Raw genomic sequence first — 17,993 nt, forward strand, 5'->3', positions numbered from 1 at the left:
TGATGGGTTCCTGTCTCACATTCAGGTCCTTCAGCCATTTTGAGTTAATTTTTGTGTATGGTGTAAGAAAGTGGTCTAGTTTCCTTATTCTGCATGTTGCTGCCCAGTTCTCCCAGCACCACCTGCTAAAGAGGCAGTCTTTTTTCCATCGGATACTCTTTCCTGCTTTGTCAAAAATTAATTGACCATACATTTGTGGGCCCAGCTCTGGGTTCTCTATTCTATTCCATTGGTCTATGTGTCTGTTTTTGTGCCAATACCATACTGTCTTGATGATGACAGCTTTGTAGTAGAGGCTAAACTCTGGGATTGTGATGCCACCGTTTTGGTTTTCTTCTTCAATATTACTTTGGCTATTCAGGGTCTTTTGTGGTTCCATACAAATTTGAGGATAGCTTGTTCTAGCTTTGAGAAGAACGCAGGTGCAATTTTGATGGGGATTGCATTGAATGTGTAGATTGCTTTGGGTAGTAATGACATTTTCACAATGTTTATTCTTCTGATCCAGGAGCATGGAATGTTTTTCCATTTCTTGGTGTCTTCTTCAATTTCCTTCATAAGTTTTCTATAGTTTTCATCATACAGGTCTTTTACATCCTTGGTTAGGTTTACTCCTAGGTATTTTATAGTTTTTCATGCAATTGTGAATGGGATCAGTTTCTTGATTTCTCTTTCCGCTGCTTCATTATTCGTGTATAGGAAGGCAACCCATTTCTATACATTGATTTTCTACCCTGCAACTTTACTGAATTCATGGATCAGATCTAGAAGGCTTCTGGTGGAGTTGATCTGGTTTTCCATGTAGAGTATCATGTCATCTGGAAAAAGTGAATGTTTGACTTCTTTGCCAATTGATGCTTTTATTTCCTTTTGTTGTCTGATTGCTGATGCTAGGACTTCCAGCACTGTGTTAAACAGCAGTGGTGAGAGTGGACACCCCTGTCGTGTTCCTGATCTCAGGGGGAAAGCTCTCAGTTTTTCCCCATTGAGGATATTAGCTGCAGGCTTTTCATAAACTGCTTTTATAATGTTTAGGTAAGTTCCTTCTATTCCAACTTTCTCAAGGGATTTTATAAGAAAGGGTGCTGTATTTTGTCAAATGCTTTTTCTGCATCTATAGACAGGATCATATGGTTTTTATCTTTCTTTTGTTAATGTGATGTATCACATTGATGGATTTGCGAATATTGAACCAGCCCAGTGACCCAGGAATGAATCCCACTTGATCATGATGGATAATTTTTTTAGTATGCTGTTGAATTCGATTTGCCAGTATCTTGCTGGGTATTTTTGCATCTGTATTCATTAAGGATATTGGTCTGTAGTTCTCTTTTTTGGCTGGGTCTCTGTCTGGTTTGGATATCAAGGTGATGCTGGCTTCGTAGAATGAGTTTGGAAGTTTTCCTTCTGTTTCTATTTTTTGGAATAGTTTGAGAAGAATGGGTATGAGCTCTGCTTTAAATGTCTGGTAGAGTTCCCCTGGGAAGCCATCGACCCTGGGCTCTTATTCATTGGGAGATTTTTGATAACGAATTCGATTTCTTCACTGGTTATCAGTCTATTCATGCTTTCTATTTCTTCCCATTTGAATTTTGGTAGTGCATGTGCATTTAGGGATTTGTCCATTTCTTCTAGGTTGTCCAGTTTGTTGGCATATAATTTTTCATAGTAATCTCTGATGATTGCTTGTATTTCTAAGGGATTGGTTGTAATAGATCCTTCTTCATTCATGATTTTGTCTATCTGGCTGCTCTCTCTTTTCTTTCTAAGGAGCCTGGCTAGAGGTTTATCAATTTTGTTTATTTTTTCAGAGAACCAACTCTTGGTTTCATTGATCTGCTTGACTGTTTTTTTGTATTCCATATTGTTTATTTCTGCCTTGATCCTTATTATTTCTCTTCTTCTGCTGTGTTTGGGGTATTCTTGCTGCTCCCCTTCTAGTTCCATTAGGTGCTCTGTTAGATTTTTGAATTTGTGCTTTTTCTAGTTTTTTGAAATAGCCCTGGATTGCAATGAACTTTCCTCTTAGTACTGCCTTTGCTGCGTCCCAGGGAATTTGGATTGTTGTCTTTTCGTTTTCAATTGTTTCCGTATATTTTTTATTTTCTTCCCTAATTGCCTGATTAGCCCAATCATTCTTTAGTAGGGTGGTTTTTAACCTCCACATTTTTGGAGGTTTTCCAGACTTTTTCCTGTGATTAATTTCAAGTTTCATAGCATTGTGATCTGAAAGTGTGCATGGTGTGATCTCAATTCATTTATATTTATGGAGGGCTGCTTTATGCCCCAGTATGTGATCTATCTTGGAGAATGTGCCATGTGCACTCGAGAAGAAGGTGCATTTCCTAACTTCAGGATGCAGAGTTGTAAATATATCTGTCAATTCCATCTGTTCCAATATGTCATTCAGGTCCATTGTTTCATTAGTGATTTTCTGTCTGGTTGATCTATCCATTGCCGTCAGCGCAGTACTAAAGCTCCCTGCAATTAGCACATTCTTATCAATAACATTGTTTCTGTCTGTGATTGTTTTATATAATTGGGCACTCCTGAATTTGGTGCATAGATGTTTATAATTGTAGCTCTTCCTGATGGAGAGACCCTGTAGTTATTATATAATGTCCTTCTTCATCTCTTGTTACTGCCGTTACTTTAAAGTCCAGTTTGTCTGATACAAGTATGGCTGCTCTGGCTTTCTTTTGGCTTCCAGTCACATGATAGATACTTCTCCATTCCTTTATTTTCAACCTGAAGGTAAATCATGTCTAAAATGAGTCACTTGTAGACAGCAAATAGATGAATTTTGTTTTTTTATCCATTCTGCTACCTTATGTCATTTGGTTGGAGCATTCAGTCCATTTATGTTCAGTGTTATTATTGAAAAATGTGGGTTTAGAGTCATCATGTTCTTTGTAGAATTCATGTTTATAGTGGTGTCTCTGGCACCTTGTATTCTTTGCAACATTTCCCTCAAGGAGTCCTTCTTAGGATTTCTTGTAGGGCTGGTTGGGTGGTCATAAATTCTCTCAGTTTTTGTTTATTTGGGAACACCTTTATCTCTCCTATTTTGAATGACAGGCTTGCTGGATAAAGGATTCTTGGCTGCATGTTTTTTTCTGTGCATCACATTGAAGATTTCTTCCCATTCCTTCCTGGCTTGCCAAGTTTCATTAGATAGGTCTGTAACCACTCTGATAGGTTTCCCTTTGTTTATTAGGGCCCTTTTATCCCTAGCTGCTTTCAGAATTCTTTTATCTTTTTATTTTCCAGTTTCACGCTGATATGTCGTATGAAGGTCGATTCAAATTACATCTTAAGGGGGTTCTTTGTGCCATTTGAATTTGAATGTTTATTTTTTTTCCCAGATTTGGGAAATGCTCAGTTATAATTTGGTCTAATATCCCTTCAGGACCTCTCTCTCTTTCTTCCTCTTCAGGAATTCCTATGATTCTGATGTTGTTCTGTTTGATTGTATCACTCAGGTCTCAGATTCTCCTTTCCTGCTCCTGGGTCAATTTCTCTTTTTTTTTTTTTTTCTGCTTCCTCTTTGGTATAACTATGTCTTCTAATTTACCTATTCTCTCTCCCTCTTCAATCCTTGAGTTGGCCGCCTCCATTTTATTATTCACCTCATTGATAGCCTTTTTAAACTCCTCACACCTATTTTGAAAGTCCCTAGTCATTATATCAGTTGCTTCTCTGATGCTGTTTTCAAGTCCATGTGATACGTTTTATGACAATTGTTTGAAATTCTTCTTTAGTTATGTTGTTTAGATCTGTTTTGAGTGTTCTGTGGCTGTGACTTCTTCCTGGAGTTTCTTCAGGGGAGAATTCTCTCGTTTTGTCATTTTGGCCAGTTTTCTGTCTCTTGTCAGTTTTAAGAAGCTCGCTGTGCACTGTGCACCTATAAGTATTGCTCTGTTAAGAGAGGCTTATTGACTGTCCAGGGCCTGTCATGTCAGGAAATACTCTTTTTTAATATTTAATATTTAACTGTCTCTGTTTCTCTTATTCCTTGTATTATTTTATTTCCCTAGTCAGCGATATTTGGGACTCTCCATCATGCATACTTTGGCTTGTTTCTGGGGGTAGCCGTGAAAAATAAAACAGGCAGACAAACACAGAGGGAACAGAAGCACGCAAATGCACAGAGAAACCAAACAAACAAAAAGGGGAAGGGAAGAAAAGAAAAGGGAGAGGAAAAAGAAGAAAAGAGAAGAAAAAATAAAGGGGGGGCAGAGACAACAAAGGGCAATGGACATTCTTAAAGTGTATAACCAGTTGAGGGGATATACAAGGATGAGGTAAGGGAGAATTTATCTGTATGGCAAGAGAATAAGAAAAAGGGAGAAAAGAAAAAGGAAAAGAGTAAAAATTAAAAAAAAATTTAAAAAGTAGTAAATGTAATTATAATAAAAAATAAGTGTGAAAAAAACAACAGCTCCCCCTCGCGGATAGGTGTGGTTTGGTGTATGTAGGTCTCAGGGGCTGCTTTTGGAGGCCCCGACTTGGTTCTTGTGAACAGATGGATGGCGCTGCCCCAAGCTCCGCTGTAACTAAGTGCTGCATGCCACTCTCAGGTGTCCAATCTCTTTGTGCCGCAGCTGAGCCTGGCTGTGTTTTCCAGGCCCGTCTAGCTTCAAAATCCTAGTCCATGCACTTTTATGCTACCACTGATGAGATGTACTCCCCTTGGCAGCTGGCCCCTTAGCCGGGATCTCATGGGGGGGAGCAGTTTCTCCTGGGGATGGCAGGGATTTGAGCTGCTGCCGCCACAGAAGGCGAAGTGCGTGCCTCCATGGACACCGCCCCCAACTCCCAGCCAGGATCGCATAGGGTGAAGGAGCAGTTTTTCTGGGCGCTGGCCATTGTCGGAAGCGAGGTGCGCGCTCCTGCAGCCGCAGCCCAAGTGTGAGCCCCGCTGCTGCCACCACCTCCCAGCCGGTATAGCATAGAGGGCGGGAGCAAATTCTCCGGGCCAGGCCATTGCCCGAAGCGAGGTGCGCGCTCCTGTAGCCGCAGCCCATGTGTGAGTCCCCGCCACTGCTGACACCACCACTGCTGCCACAGCCACCTCCCAGCCCAGATCGTGTAGGGGGAGGGAGCAGTTTCTCAGGGTGCTGGGTGCTGGCTGCTGCCTGAGGTGCGGTGGGCTGCTGGAAGTGAGGTGCGCGCTCCTGCAGCCACAGCCCAAGTGTGAATCCGGCCCTCCGCTGCCACCTCCCAGCCAGGATCGCATAGGGGGCGGGAGCAGTTTATCTTGGTGCTGGCCTGGATTCGAGCTGCTGGAAATGTGGTGCGCGCTCCAGTAGCCTAAGCGCCCGCCCCCACTACCACCGCTGCCAACTCCCTGCCAGGATTGCATAGGGGTGGGGGCTATTTTCTCCCTGTTGGCACCTGGGATTCGGGATTCACCCGGCCAATGCAGGAGGCAAGATGTGCTGTGGAAATGAGTTACGCGCTCCCGCTGCTCTGGCAGCAGAAGCTGAAGTGTGGGTCAGCATGGCCACCGCTGCCTCCACTGAGGCTTCCCGCTCTCTGCTGGAATGCACAGGGGTGGGGGCTGTTTTTTCCCTTGTGACACCCAGGTTCAGGATTCGTGCTGCCCAGCGGTTATATATGGGGTGAGAGTTTTTCTCTCTGTGCAGGGTTAAACATTCTTTATCTATTCTTTAAAGACAGTACTATCAGCTTGTTCAGTTTCTCTTTCTCTTCCCTTTGTCTCTCATGGCCTCCGCGGCGCTTTCCCTGTGTTAGGCTGGGCCTCCAACCTCCCCTGCCCTTCTCAGGCTGCCCGGTTTTCCAATCTCCCCAGTTCGCACTCACTCACTCAGGCATTTTTGAGGTTATCTTCTTTCTGGAGTCTGTATTTTCTTCTTCCACCCTTGCAGATGAGAGTAATATACTTCTCAGTTCGCTGGATGGGGCGGAGGAAGTTTACCGGGCTCCCTTACTCTCCGCCATCTTGGCTCCTCCCCACCATCTTGGCTCCTCCCCCAAGGTTAATTCTTTCATATATATTGCTCCTCCCTTATGCAGTGTGTAATCTTTTTGAGTATGTTTCTTTCAGTTAGCATAATTCTTTTAAAATTTATATTCACTGTGCATGTGCCATTAGTTCAGTCCTACTTATTCCATTGTAAAAATATAATGTAAGGTTTCACATGTTGTTGGACATTTCTCCCTTTCACTTTTGGCTATTTCAAATAAAAGTGAACTTTTTTTGTACGTCTTTACATGAGCATATGCTTTCATTTCTTTGGGTAAATACCTGGAAGTGGAATGACTGGATCATACATATAATAGTTGTATATTTGACACTTTAAGAAATGAAACTTCCTGCACAATTCTCTTTCATTTCTCGTGGCTACTAAAATTCCTGAATGTGGCTGCAATCTTCAAGGCCCGTGTTTCAAGTCTCTACTCTGTCTTCACCTTCTCTGCATCGAGTAACATTTCCCCATCTCCCTCTTTCAGGAATATATGTGATTGTACTTTGGGCTCACCCACATAATCCAGGGTAATCTCTAAATTTTTAACTCAATTACATCTGTAAAGACTTTTCTTTTGGGAAGAGAGTTCATACGAGGTAATATTTACAGATTATGGGTACTATGATGTGCATTCTCTTTTGTAGGGCCATTGTTTTTCATCTTTTCATACCCAGTAACTCCAAGTGGACTTTCAGTCTTCTCACTTTGATTTATAGTTCAGTTTGCAATAGGTCACAGTATCCAGTTCTGGGTAGGTAAAGATTGGTAGTAGTGGGTGGCAGAGAGAATATTCTTATCTCTTCTGGACCTTATGTAGAAAACTCTAGGTCTGTGATTTTCAGTGTGGTCTTGGAAATAGCCTTATGACTTTAGGAACTTACTAGAAATGCCAATCTTTGGGTTCTAACTTAGAACTACTCAATCAGGAGCTCTGAGGGTGGGGATTAGCAGTCTATATAACATGCTCTCTAGGTGATTCTGATGTATGCTAAAGTTTGAAAACCAGCTTTCTAGGTTATTGACATTATTAGTGTTAAAACCATATTCATCTTCTTTTCCAGCTCTTTTCTACATAAGTCCAATACTTTAATTAGTATAGGAATTATAGTCCACCAACTTTGTTTTCAGTAGGGATGCAAACATTTAGAACCAAAGTCTTGGTACTGATGATCAGTGACATTAATTAATTCACTCGAGAAGTTTGCACTGGTCTGATTTTTGTCAGTTGCATCTTACTTAGATGTAGTTACTTCATAAAGTAATGTTACTGAGTTCTGAAGTGATATGAAATTTTTTTCTCTATTCCTGGAAATGTGATTTAAACTCATTAGCCTGAATTTCACTTACTTCTCTACATTTTGGGATACAACACAAAATTTCTAATCTTTCATTCAGCCTACATTGTTGTACTTTTACTATGTGCCATCCAGTGAAAATGCTGAAATAAGATGAATTCTTGGCCTCTGTGTGTCCATGTAGTTCAGAAAACACACAGGTAAACAGAGTTGATGATACAAAGCTATCACCAGTTGTTATAGCAATCGAGAAACACCACATCGCTCAAAAAATTAGAGAAGGATCTTTCAGGATAACTAATATCCAAACTAATAATTGAATATTGCAAAATTAGTAAAAAAGGTATTAGCAAAGTTAAAGAAAGATTGAAAATAAGTGTAGTTTGCCATGTGAAAAAGCACGAAAGCTGAGTGTGCATGGATGCTATCCTGGGAGTTGAAGGGGTTTAGTGTTAGAAACCTGGAGTGAACAGGAGAGTAAAGATTGGGGATAAATAAATAAAGATGAGATCATTGAATACTGTTGATGGACTTGGAGCATAGATGTGATATCTTCAGGATAGCTGTTTCAGAATGATGACTTATATGATTCTGGGAAGGATGAATTTGAGATGATAGTCTGGAAATAGAATAGTTATAGTAACCTAGGTGAGCATAGCAGTAGATATGGTGGTGCCATTTTGGGGGAAGAAGAATTGAAAAGAAGCTTGTTTCAGGTAAGGAAAGCAGATGTATACGGTACAGAATAAGACATACTGAGTTTTCAGAATTTGTGAAATGTGATAAAATTAGAGGTAATTTTTCAAGTGTAAGTGGAATATTGGGGTGGTGGTCACATTATGCTAGATTTTAGGTTAAATTGAGGAAGTAGGAGAGTATCAATATATACTGTGCTCTAGAATAATGGTACATGGCATTTAGTAAATAATCATTGTTAATCATTATTATGGTGTATACTTTTATCCCATCTCATACTGTATTTTTTTTCTTCAGCTTTTTGGTGTACTTTATGGTATGTATATAATAGTATTAGACAAACATCTAGATAGAAGTGTGTGTTTTATTAACAAATACTGATTTTAATTATTGCTATATACAATTAAAATTAATCAAAATAAGATACCGTAAATCTTAAAGAAATTTTTAAATGTATGTTTATTTTTGAAAGAAGGAGACAGAGTGTGAGCGGGGGAGGGGCAGAGAGGGCGACACAGAATCTGAAGCAGGCTCCAGGCTCAGCGCTGTCAGCACAGAGCCCTGTGTAGGGCTTGAACTCATGGACTGCAAGATCATGACCTGAGTCATAGTTGGACGCTTAACCGACTGAGCCACCCAGGCGCCCCATATTCTAAATCTTTTAAAAAGAGAACTAGAAAGTTTTAAGTTTCTCATTTGAATAGATCATTGTTCATCAAAAAGATGGTACTTAGCAAGTTTCCTAAAAGTTTAAAATGATCGTATTTTAGTGAATGACTTTTTTGCATAAATGTTATATCAGATTTGCAGTTATTAAAAGATTCATAGGTGTACTTATTGCTGTCTGAAGCAGAAAACTAAATGATGGTTTTTGCATGTATTTTTTCAGGTTTGAGTTAATTTCGAATGAGATTGTTTTTGCAACCAGATGTTAATAAGACAAAATCTAGGTAAGTAGAAGACTGCTTTGTTAAGTGTTACATATTGAAGTAGGAATAATACAAAAAAACCTTATGTTTTAAAAATGTGCCTTCAGGTTCAGAATTGATGACTTTTTCAATAAAATTTTGAAATGTGAAGAATTGACTTTTTATATACTTGTTCCGGTTGATTTGGTAGAAGTTAACAGAGCTATCAAACTGTGGAACTAAATGTTTAGTTTTCCTTCTTTTATGTTGAGTGTAACTTAAGTGTGCAGTTTCCAGGGACTATTAAACAGAAAATTGAATTGGTATTTGGTTTAGCTATTCAGAAACCAGTTCAGTCAGAGATTTGCTAGATTGCTTCAATATTCATTTAGTGGATCATAGTACTTGAGTCATTATTGCCTTTGTGAATTTTACTTTTACTTCTATTAATGAAGCCCTTCTACAAATTGATTAAATTTGCTAAGTTGTGGCTTTTTTTATATGTTAATATAATGTTCACAATTATAAACAATAATAATTTTCTTAAGAATGTCAGTACTGAATGACTTTTCTAACTTAACATTGTGATTTGCTTTAATTTTTTAAGACTGTTGGTTTTCAGGAAATTGAATTGTGATCATGTATTTGTTTGGTTTGGTATATTAAAGAAGAGTTTTTAATAATATAAGCTGTTGAGATGTTAAAAAGATACATTTGTTATCTTTTGGTAAATGAGCATGGTTTCAGGATACAGATTAAAAAGAATACTTTGATAAATTGTAGTTTACTTGGTCTTTCTCCATTCTAACCAGATGTTTCAGATGTCAGAAACTCAATGATCTCAAAGTTAAAAAAAGAAAAAAAAAGCCATGAGTGAGAAGTGCTGCAGTTGAATAATATGCAGTTAAACAGTGCATTCTCAGTAAGTGGTTTAGGCATAATTGGAAGGAGAGTTTCACTTTTATTGCTATTACATAATAATAACTGTAGTGGCAGTGTGAAGGGTTCTTACTGTGCTCTATATTGTGTTAACTGCTTCTCATGCCTTATTAATCTTTATAGTACTTCCTGTAGAGTAGGTATTGCTGTATAGAAAATTTTTATTTTTATTTCTTATGGTTTATAGTGGGCTATTTTCTTTGGGGAAAAGTACACTCTTTTCACAGCATTTATTATAAAGAACACTTGACCGTATATCTTCTTGTAGGAGAGAAGAAGCTAGACTTCTATACTTAAGGTCTTACTGGGATTTTGTTTGTTAATTGAATATACAGTGTCTCTTAGAACCTTTATTCTGATTTCTTAAACGTCAGATATTTCTTAAGGGATGACACTGGTTTAACTTATTCCAACCTTATTCTGTCACCATTGTATATGCATTTTTTTAGTAAGATATATATACATTTTTATATAGATTAAGTTGTAATTTATATGTGGTAAAATTTAAAGTATAGAGCTGAATGGGGCTTTTACATATATGTTCACACATGTAACTACCACAGAGATCAAATTATGGAACATTTTCATTGCCCAGAAAATTCCTTATGTGCTTGCCTTTCCAATCCAATAGCCTTTTCCCCTGAGTTAAGCATCTTTCTGAACTTTATCAGCGTGGCTTAATTTTGCTTGCTCTTGAATTCTGTAATGTATGTAGAATTATGTAACATTGAATTCTTTTGTATGGCTTTTTCCAATCAACATAGTATTTTTAAGTTTCCTCCATATTGTTGTATCAGAAGTTCATTATTATTGCTGAGTAATATTCCACGCTACACATTTTTTTCATTCCCTTTATAATTTGGAGGGGGGGTTGATTCTCCAAGTCTCTGACCTCACTTGCCAGCATTCTACATTGTTTTCTTTCCTCTACATTGTTGTCCCCTTCATTGTTCCCCTATCACCTGCACAATGAAACATAAGCTCCATAATATAGCCTACAATGGTCTCAAGCAGCTATTCCAGAATATCTAGAATTACCTGGATAAAATCAGTATGATGTTTCATATATTTAGTTTTAGTTCTAATTATATGTCGTCACTCTTCCCCAATCCTTTGCCTCCCCAACTGCCATTGCCCTTCCTCCTGGTTGTCAGTTTATCTCCTGAAATTGTCCATCTGAAGCATTAACTTGTCCTTTGAGCCAGACCTGACCCTACTACAGTAGTGTGTTTTCTTTACCGGACTGTGGCAAACTCTTTGAAGGTAGACATCACCAGTGTCTTACTTATCTTAGTAGCACAGTGCCAGAGCACTGTGTGTGCTTAGTGAATATTTGTAAAACATAGAACACTGAATAGAATTCTGTCTCAGACAAGTAGGGGTTGAGAATACTGGCTAGAATGGGGTGAGGACATTGGCACTTCAGTTGCTATTGGGCTGTATGAAGGAGCCATTGAAGCAGTACAGAAGCAGCATTATAGGGGTGCCTGGGTGGCTCAGTCAGTTAAGCATCCGCCTTCGATTTAGGACATGATCTCACTGTTTGTGAGTTCAAGCCCTGGGTCGGCCTTTGTGCTGACAGCTTGAAGCCTGGAGCCTGCTTCAGATTCTGTGTCTCCCTCTCTCTCTGTTCCTCCTTCACTCATGTCCTGTGTCTCTGTCTTAAAATTAAATAAACATTAGGGCACCTGGGTGGCTCACTTGGTTAAGCGTCCGACTTTGGCTCAGATCATGATCTCATGGTTCGTGGGTTCAAGCCCTGCATTGGGCTCAGTGCTGACAGCTAGCTCAGAGCCTGGGGCCTATCTTCGAATTCTGTGTCTCCCTCTCTCTCTGACCCTGCCCTGCTCACACTGTCTCTCTCTCTCTCAAATAAATAAAACATTAAAAAATAATAAAATAAAAAATAAACATTAAAAATATTAAAAAAAAAAAAGAAGCAGCATTATAGACATTTTGGAAGGAGAAATAAAATCTCCCCCAAGTCTTTCAGTCCAGTTGAAAAAAATGGCTTGTAATGTTCTTAGTTGAGAGCTTAAGGAAAACTGTTGATTTTGATCAACAATGAAGGCATTAATCCATGTTATGGAAATTGGAGTGTTTAATACTAATGGTATTTTTTTTTGTGAGTTTGTACTAGTTACTTCTTTAAAGATTTTAAAAGCTGCATTAGACTAATACAAGCAGAAGATTAGGAAGACTGGCCACATCTAATAAAGAATATTTTTTCTCTTTTTCCTGAGGGTAAAAAATATACTGTAGTAGAGAAGGAAATTGAATCATAATCTGGAACTGTGATCACATTTTTGATTTCTATAGCTTGAGAAGCTTGCTGTATGATGAAAAGTATTTTTAAAATTTTTGTTTTATCTCTGTAGTTCTCTAATATATATCAATAATACACTTTTTTAAGAAATGAAACTTTTAAAATATTTTAAAGCATTTTATACTAGTTTTTTCTTCGATATTTGAAATTTGGCTAGTTGGGTTGGCGTTGTAGTCACCTGTGGGATTTTTATGCCTTCTAGCAAGTCCAAAGCAAGGAGAGGTTCTTCCCCACTGGGATCAATTTGTTGCTTTTCCTCTCTGCAGCTTCTGCCATAAAGATTGAACACAGAGTTGGACATTGACCCCATCTCCTGCTGTTTCTTCTGATGCCTACAAGGATTTTCATAGACCTAGATTCTTATCAAATGTAGAACTTCAGTTATTTGTTTATTTCATCATGGATGTGAAGTGTGTTTAGTTTTTTTGTTGACAGAATTTGAGTATTCAGAGAAATTTAACCTTGAGGTTGTTTGACTTAACATGTATTTGAAAGATTTTTAGACCAGTTTTTTTTTCTTAGAAGCTGATAAGTATGCTTCAGTTTCAGATTCTTCCTCTTCGTTTTGCCTTTCAATATTTTATATGGTCAGCAGCTGCGTTTTTCATTTCACAGAGTCCCTAAGTCCAAGGATTTGAAGTTCTCTATGAATATTTATCTTATATTAGCTAATTTCCTTAATTTTCAAATTAAGCTCTCTATGCTTCACTTCAGTAGCACTGGAGTTGTGCTGCCCTTTGTTGTAATGTGAAAAAGAAAACTTTTAAATTGACAAACATATTTGTTCTTCATTCTAGATGAGATTGCACAATGTGCATTTTACCTTTTTCAAATATATTGGCCAAATAACATTTAGTATTTTTGAAATGTTATTTTTTTAAAGAAGTCACATTCGCTTATTTATGTATGAGCAAATGGTATAGAAATGTTTCAAATAAGTAAAACTTCCCTCTTTGACCCAGCACTTTTCTTTTCATAAATCATCAGAAATAGCAGGTACATATTCTACATCTTTCTCTTTCCATTTGTCAGTATATCTTGGACATCTTCCCATATATGCATTACATTTAATGTAATTGTTTCCTTATTGATAAAGATACTTGGGTCAATCTCAGAAATTTTTGCTGTTTATACAATGCTGCAATCAATATTCTTCACTATATATACACTTCACTATATTATTGGCATTGTGTGAGAATGTAGGGTAATTTGTCACAGTGGAGTGCCAGGTGAGTGTTTATGTGCACTTTAATTTCTGATACATATTGCAAAATTGCTATATAATTATATCACTTAACATTTTTGTTAGCAGTGTTTGAGAATATCTCTTTCCCTACACCTCATTAAATATTAACTTGTGTTTTAATCCATGCCAGTCTAATCAGGGAAAAGTGGTATTTATTGGTACATTTTTTTTAGTTAGAAGGATTTTAAATTTCCAGGTCTTTTGAAAAAGCAAAAATAATGTGACGCAAATGAGAACATCTAATGAATAAATATAACAACAAGCCAAAGTAATTTTGTTACAAAACAAACCCATTTATTTTAGGGTAGCAGTGTTTCAAATGGTAGAGCTGCTTTCTGCTGGTCAGTGAGCTCCTTCCTGCTTCCGATGGCAGACTTTACTGTGACAGCACAAGTGGTGTTGCAGGTCCAGGCACTACCAGCTACCGCTTTCATGCAAGAACCCCAATGCCCAGATCCCCACAGCTTGTCTTTTCATCTTGGTTTTGCCACAGAAGGAGCAAGTGTACTTAGTGTGCTGGCTTATTTCATCTTCTTCACCATTTTCCTGAGGGAGGCACCATAATGGTTCTTGTGTTTACTGATAATTCCAACCTTCATGATGTGCTTCGCTGTGTTGCCACAAAGTAGGTCTGAGCCTAGAGAGAGCTGGTACATTTCTTTAATTGTGAGATTCCTTAATGGTTTGCTGTGTCCCCTTCATCATGACTTAATTCCTTTGAAGGATATGTAATTGGCAAAGATTTTTCTCCTTTATTGTTAAAACCACCCATTAACATACTTTAGTGTTTTATGTCTTGTATTCAGTTGTTTAATGTTGAATAATCGATTGTTTGTCTTTGTTACCTTCATACTGTTTATTTAGAATTCATATTTCCTTGTGATGGATTTCTTTGTAATTTGCTCAAACTAATGGTCGTGTGGTATGTAAATAAAATAAAAATAAAAACCATTACTAAGTATTAGGTTAATTAAGTTTAGATTAATAACATGCTCCTCAAAAGCTGTTGTCTCTTACAACTCAAACTTTAGAAGACTTTGTGTATGTGTGTGTGTGTGTGTTTACCACCTATAGCAAGTGTGATAAGCTATAAATGTTAGTCTCTGATCCAGCTTTTCTTTACTTGTAGAAATTACTAAACTTAAGGTAAAGAAAAGGAGCTGAATATTCCATAACATCATGATGGCTTTCTCTGAATTGTTTTTAAGGACTAAGATATTGCTGCCTTTTGGGCTTATTTTTTTGTGTAGTATTTTCTACAGTGATGCCTTTTCTCCTGAATATGTTTATATCTGTTTGTCTACACCTCTTAAAAAATCATCCTCAGTTTCACTTTGTTGTTTAATTTATCTAAAAGGTAAAGTCAGCTGCATTGATTTGTTTTGGAAACTGTTTTCTTACTCTGTTTTTCCAAGAAAGTTTAATCTAGACTTATATTTGTTATGAAAGTTTATCCCCAAATTTGAAGTGGTTTTCAACTTGACAGTTAAAGGCTCAGTGGCACATGTCATTCCAGTATGTGAACAGGGAACCATAAAACTGCCTTGTCAAACAAAAGAATTTTGATATTGCTATAGTTTAACCTTCTGTGGTAGGTCTACACTATAAATAAAGGTGCTAAATAAAACAAGATATTCAGTAACCCTTAAATGAAAGATACTGTTCTAGGCACTTTGCTCTATGTTAAATATGCACTGGTAACTTGAATTCTCAATGCCATATGCTAATTATAACTCATGAACAGAATACTATCAGGTCTATATAGGGGAGTATAGTAGGACTAAGAAGGGCATTTTGAAGGGAAAGATCAGGAAAGGTTTTGTTGCAGGAAGGTGATGTTTGAGTTGGGCCTTGAAGAAAAGAATTCTGATTGTAAGACGGCCTTAGGAAAATGTGGACACAGGGAGTATGAACTAAAAATCTTATTTTAGGTGTTAGAAATTATTTTATAAAATGTTTTCACTTTACTGGATGTTATTGTCAAAGTTACTGGCATTTTCTTAAATGTACTAAAGTTTACAATTTATTATAGTTTAGGAAGTTATTTTTTAAATGGTTTCCTTCTTCTGCTTTTCAAACTTTATTCTGTCAGCACCTAGAGCCTGACATGGGGCTCGAACCCAAGAACTGTGAAATCATGACCTGAGCTGAAGCCAGATGCTTAACCAACTTAGCCGCCCAGGTGCCCTCAAATTTTATTCTTTAAATTTAAAAAATTTTTAAGTTTTTTTGAGAGAGAGAGAGTGAGTGTACAAAGTGGGGTAGGGACAGAGAGAAGGAGAGACAGAATCCCAAGCAAGCTCTGCACCATCAGTAAAGAGCCTGATGTGGGGCTCAAACTCCTGAATTGAGATCATGACCTGTGCCCATATCAAGATCCAGATGCTGGGACATTTAGGTGGCTCAGTTGGTTAAGCATCCGACTTTGGCTTAGGTCATGAACTCAGGTTTCGTGGGTTTGAGCCCCGCATCGGGCTCTGCCCTTCTCTTGTTCACACTCTGTCTCTCTCTTTCCCAAAAATAAATAAAGATTAAAAAAAAAAAAGCCAGATGCTTAACTGACTGAGCCACCCAGGTGCCCCTTAAATTCTTTTAACAAGTCTAATTTTGAGCCCATCAAGAAATAAATTATACTGTGAAAGACTCCATACTGATCATTGATTTACATATTACACTATTGTACTTAAGAGTATGTGATTTGTAACTAATAAAAGACTGGTGGAAGTCAGGTCGATAATTGCAAAGATAGAATTAGAACCTAAGTCTTCTGACCGCTAATCTACTGTTCTTTTGAGATGACTAACCATGAAAGAGATATTTGAAACATTTTAGGGTCTTCTAGCAAGGCTGGGGAGGGGTCTATGGGTGTATCTATCATTTGATCAGTGGTCAATAAATATTTAAGATTTTATTGATTTACTCGTTTTCTGAATTGGTTATTGTAGCTACATTGGTTTTGGCTTATAACTGATACTAGTTATTAGTCTGAAGAGGAAAAATGACTAAACATGTAACTACAATAAAATGTGATTCGTGGTGTTAGAGTTTGTGTTCCTGGATGACAAGGACCATGTCTGTTTTATTTATTAATATATAAACACTGAGTATAGCACTTGACTCTCAATAAGCATTTAATAAAGATTTATTGAGTGATTGAATGGAAATATGTCAAGAAGTGACATTTAAACTAAAACATAGAAGAACTGTTAATGATTTACCTAGATAAAAAGTTGGGGAAGGACTCTTGTTAACAAAAGGAATAGCATGTGGAAGAGATGAGAGGGAAGATTAGAGGAGCTGAAAAAAATGTGTATCTTTTTTGAAAAAAATGTTTTTGCATCACATTACAGTCCCCTAAATAGTGCACATGGGTTCTAGGTGATCCACATCTTCACCAACGTTTGTCACTTTCTGTCATTTCTTTGAGGGAACTGTCCTAATGGATGGCAGAAATACCTCATTATGGTTTTGATTTGCTTTTCTCTGATGATTAATGATGATAAGTATTTTTTTCATATGCTTGTTGGCATTTGTAGATTATATTTAGAGAAACATCTATTAAAGTCCTTTGCCCATTTTTTAATTGAGTTATTTGTCTTTTTGTTCTGCAAGAACTTTTATTTTTTTACTTTTTTTTTTTTGAGAGAGAGAGTGAGACACAGAGCATGAACAGAGAGATTCAGAGAGAGAAGGAGACACAGAATCTGAAGCAGGCTCCAGGCTCTGAGCAAGTGTTCAGCACAGAGCCTGATGTAGGGCTCAAACCCACCAACCATGAGATCATGACCTGAACTGAAGTCGGAGGCTTAACTGACTGAGCCACTCAGGTGTCCCTGCAGGAATTTTTAAGATATATTCTAGACATTAACTCGGTAATATTTTCTTCCATTCTGTAGATTACCTGTCTGTTCACTCTGTTGATTGTGCCCTTTGATGCATAGAAGTTTTTAAGTTTGATGTACTTCATTTGTCTATTTTTCTTTTGTTGTCTGTATTTTTGGTGTCATATTCAAGAAGTTATGGTCAAGTTTAATATCACGAAGATTTTTCCTCTCTATTTTCTCCTAAGAGTTTTATAGTTTTAGGTCTTACATTTAGGTCTTAGGTTCATTTTGAGTTAATTTTTATTTATGGTATAAAATAAGGATCCAGCTTCATCCTTTTATATGTGTTTATCCCATTTTCCAAGCACCATTTGTTGAAGAGACTATCGAGTTTTCATTGAATGGTTTTGGCATCCTTGACAAAGAGTTGGTTTGATCTTGGCAGAGATCATTTGACTGTCCTGTGAATGTATTTCCAGGCTCTCTCTTCTGTTTGGTCTGTCTTTATGCCAGTGCCAGAATGTTTTGATTACTGCAGCTTTGCAAATTTATTTTAAAATTAAGAAATATGAGACATGCAGTTTTGTTCTTCAGAATTGCTTTGACTTTTGAGATCCCTTGATATTTAATATTAATTTTAGGGAAAATTTATCTACTTTTCCCAGAAAAATGCCATTGGGAATATGATAGTGGTTATGTTCAATCTGTTGATTGCTTTGGATAATATGGACTCAATATTAAGTCTCCCAATCTTGAACACTGGTTT

General features: G+C 37.4%; 1 protein-coding gene across 7 annotated transcripts in view; it reads left to right on the forward strand.

The window, feature by feature from the left end:
- Positions 1-17,993, forward strand: part of ZNF644 (zinc finger protein 644) — a 95,611-nt gene that overhangs the window by 23,328 nt on the left and 54,290 nt on the right. For all 7 annotated transcript variants that reach the window (XM_029946774.1, XM_029946778.1, XM_029946779.1 and 4 more), the window contains one exon: positions 8,874-8,934. In XM_029946774.1, the coding sequence (XP_029802634.1) occupies positions 8,891-8,934 (44 nt within the window). In that variant the 5' untranslated portion in view covers positions 8,874-8,890. The remainder of the gene's footprint in view (positions 1-8,873; positions 8,935-17,993) is intronic.

This window comes from Suricata suricatta, chromosome 8, assembly GCF_006229205.1.
Source record: "Suricata suricatta isolate VVHF042 chromosome 8, meerkat_22Aug2017_6uvM2_HiC, whole genome shotgun sequence".
Classification (NCBI taxonomy): domain Eukaryota; kingdom Metazoa; phylum Chordata; class Mammalia; order Carnivora; family Herpestidae; genus Suricata; species Suricata suricatta.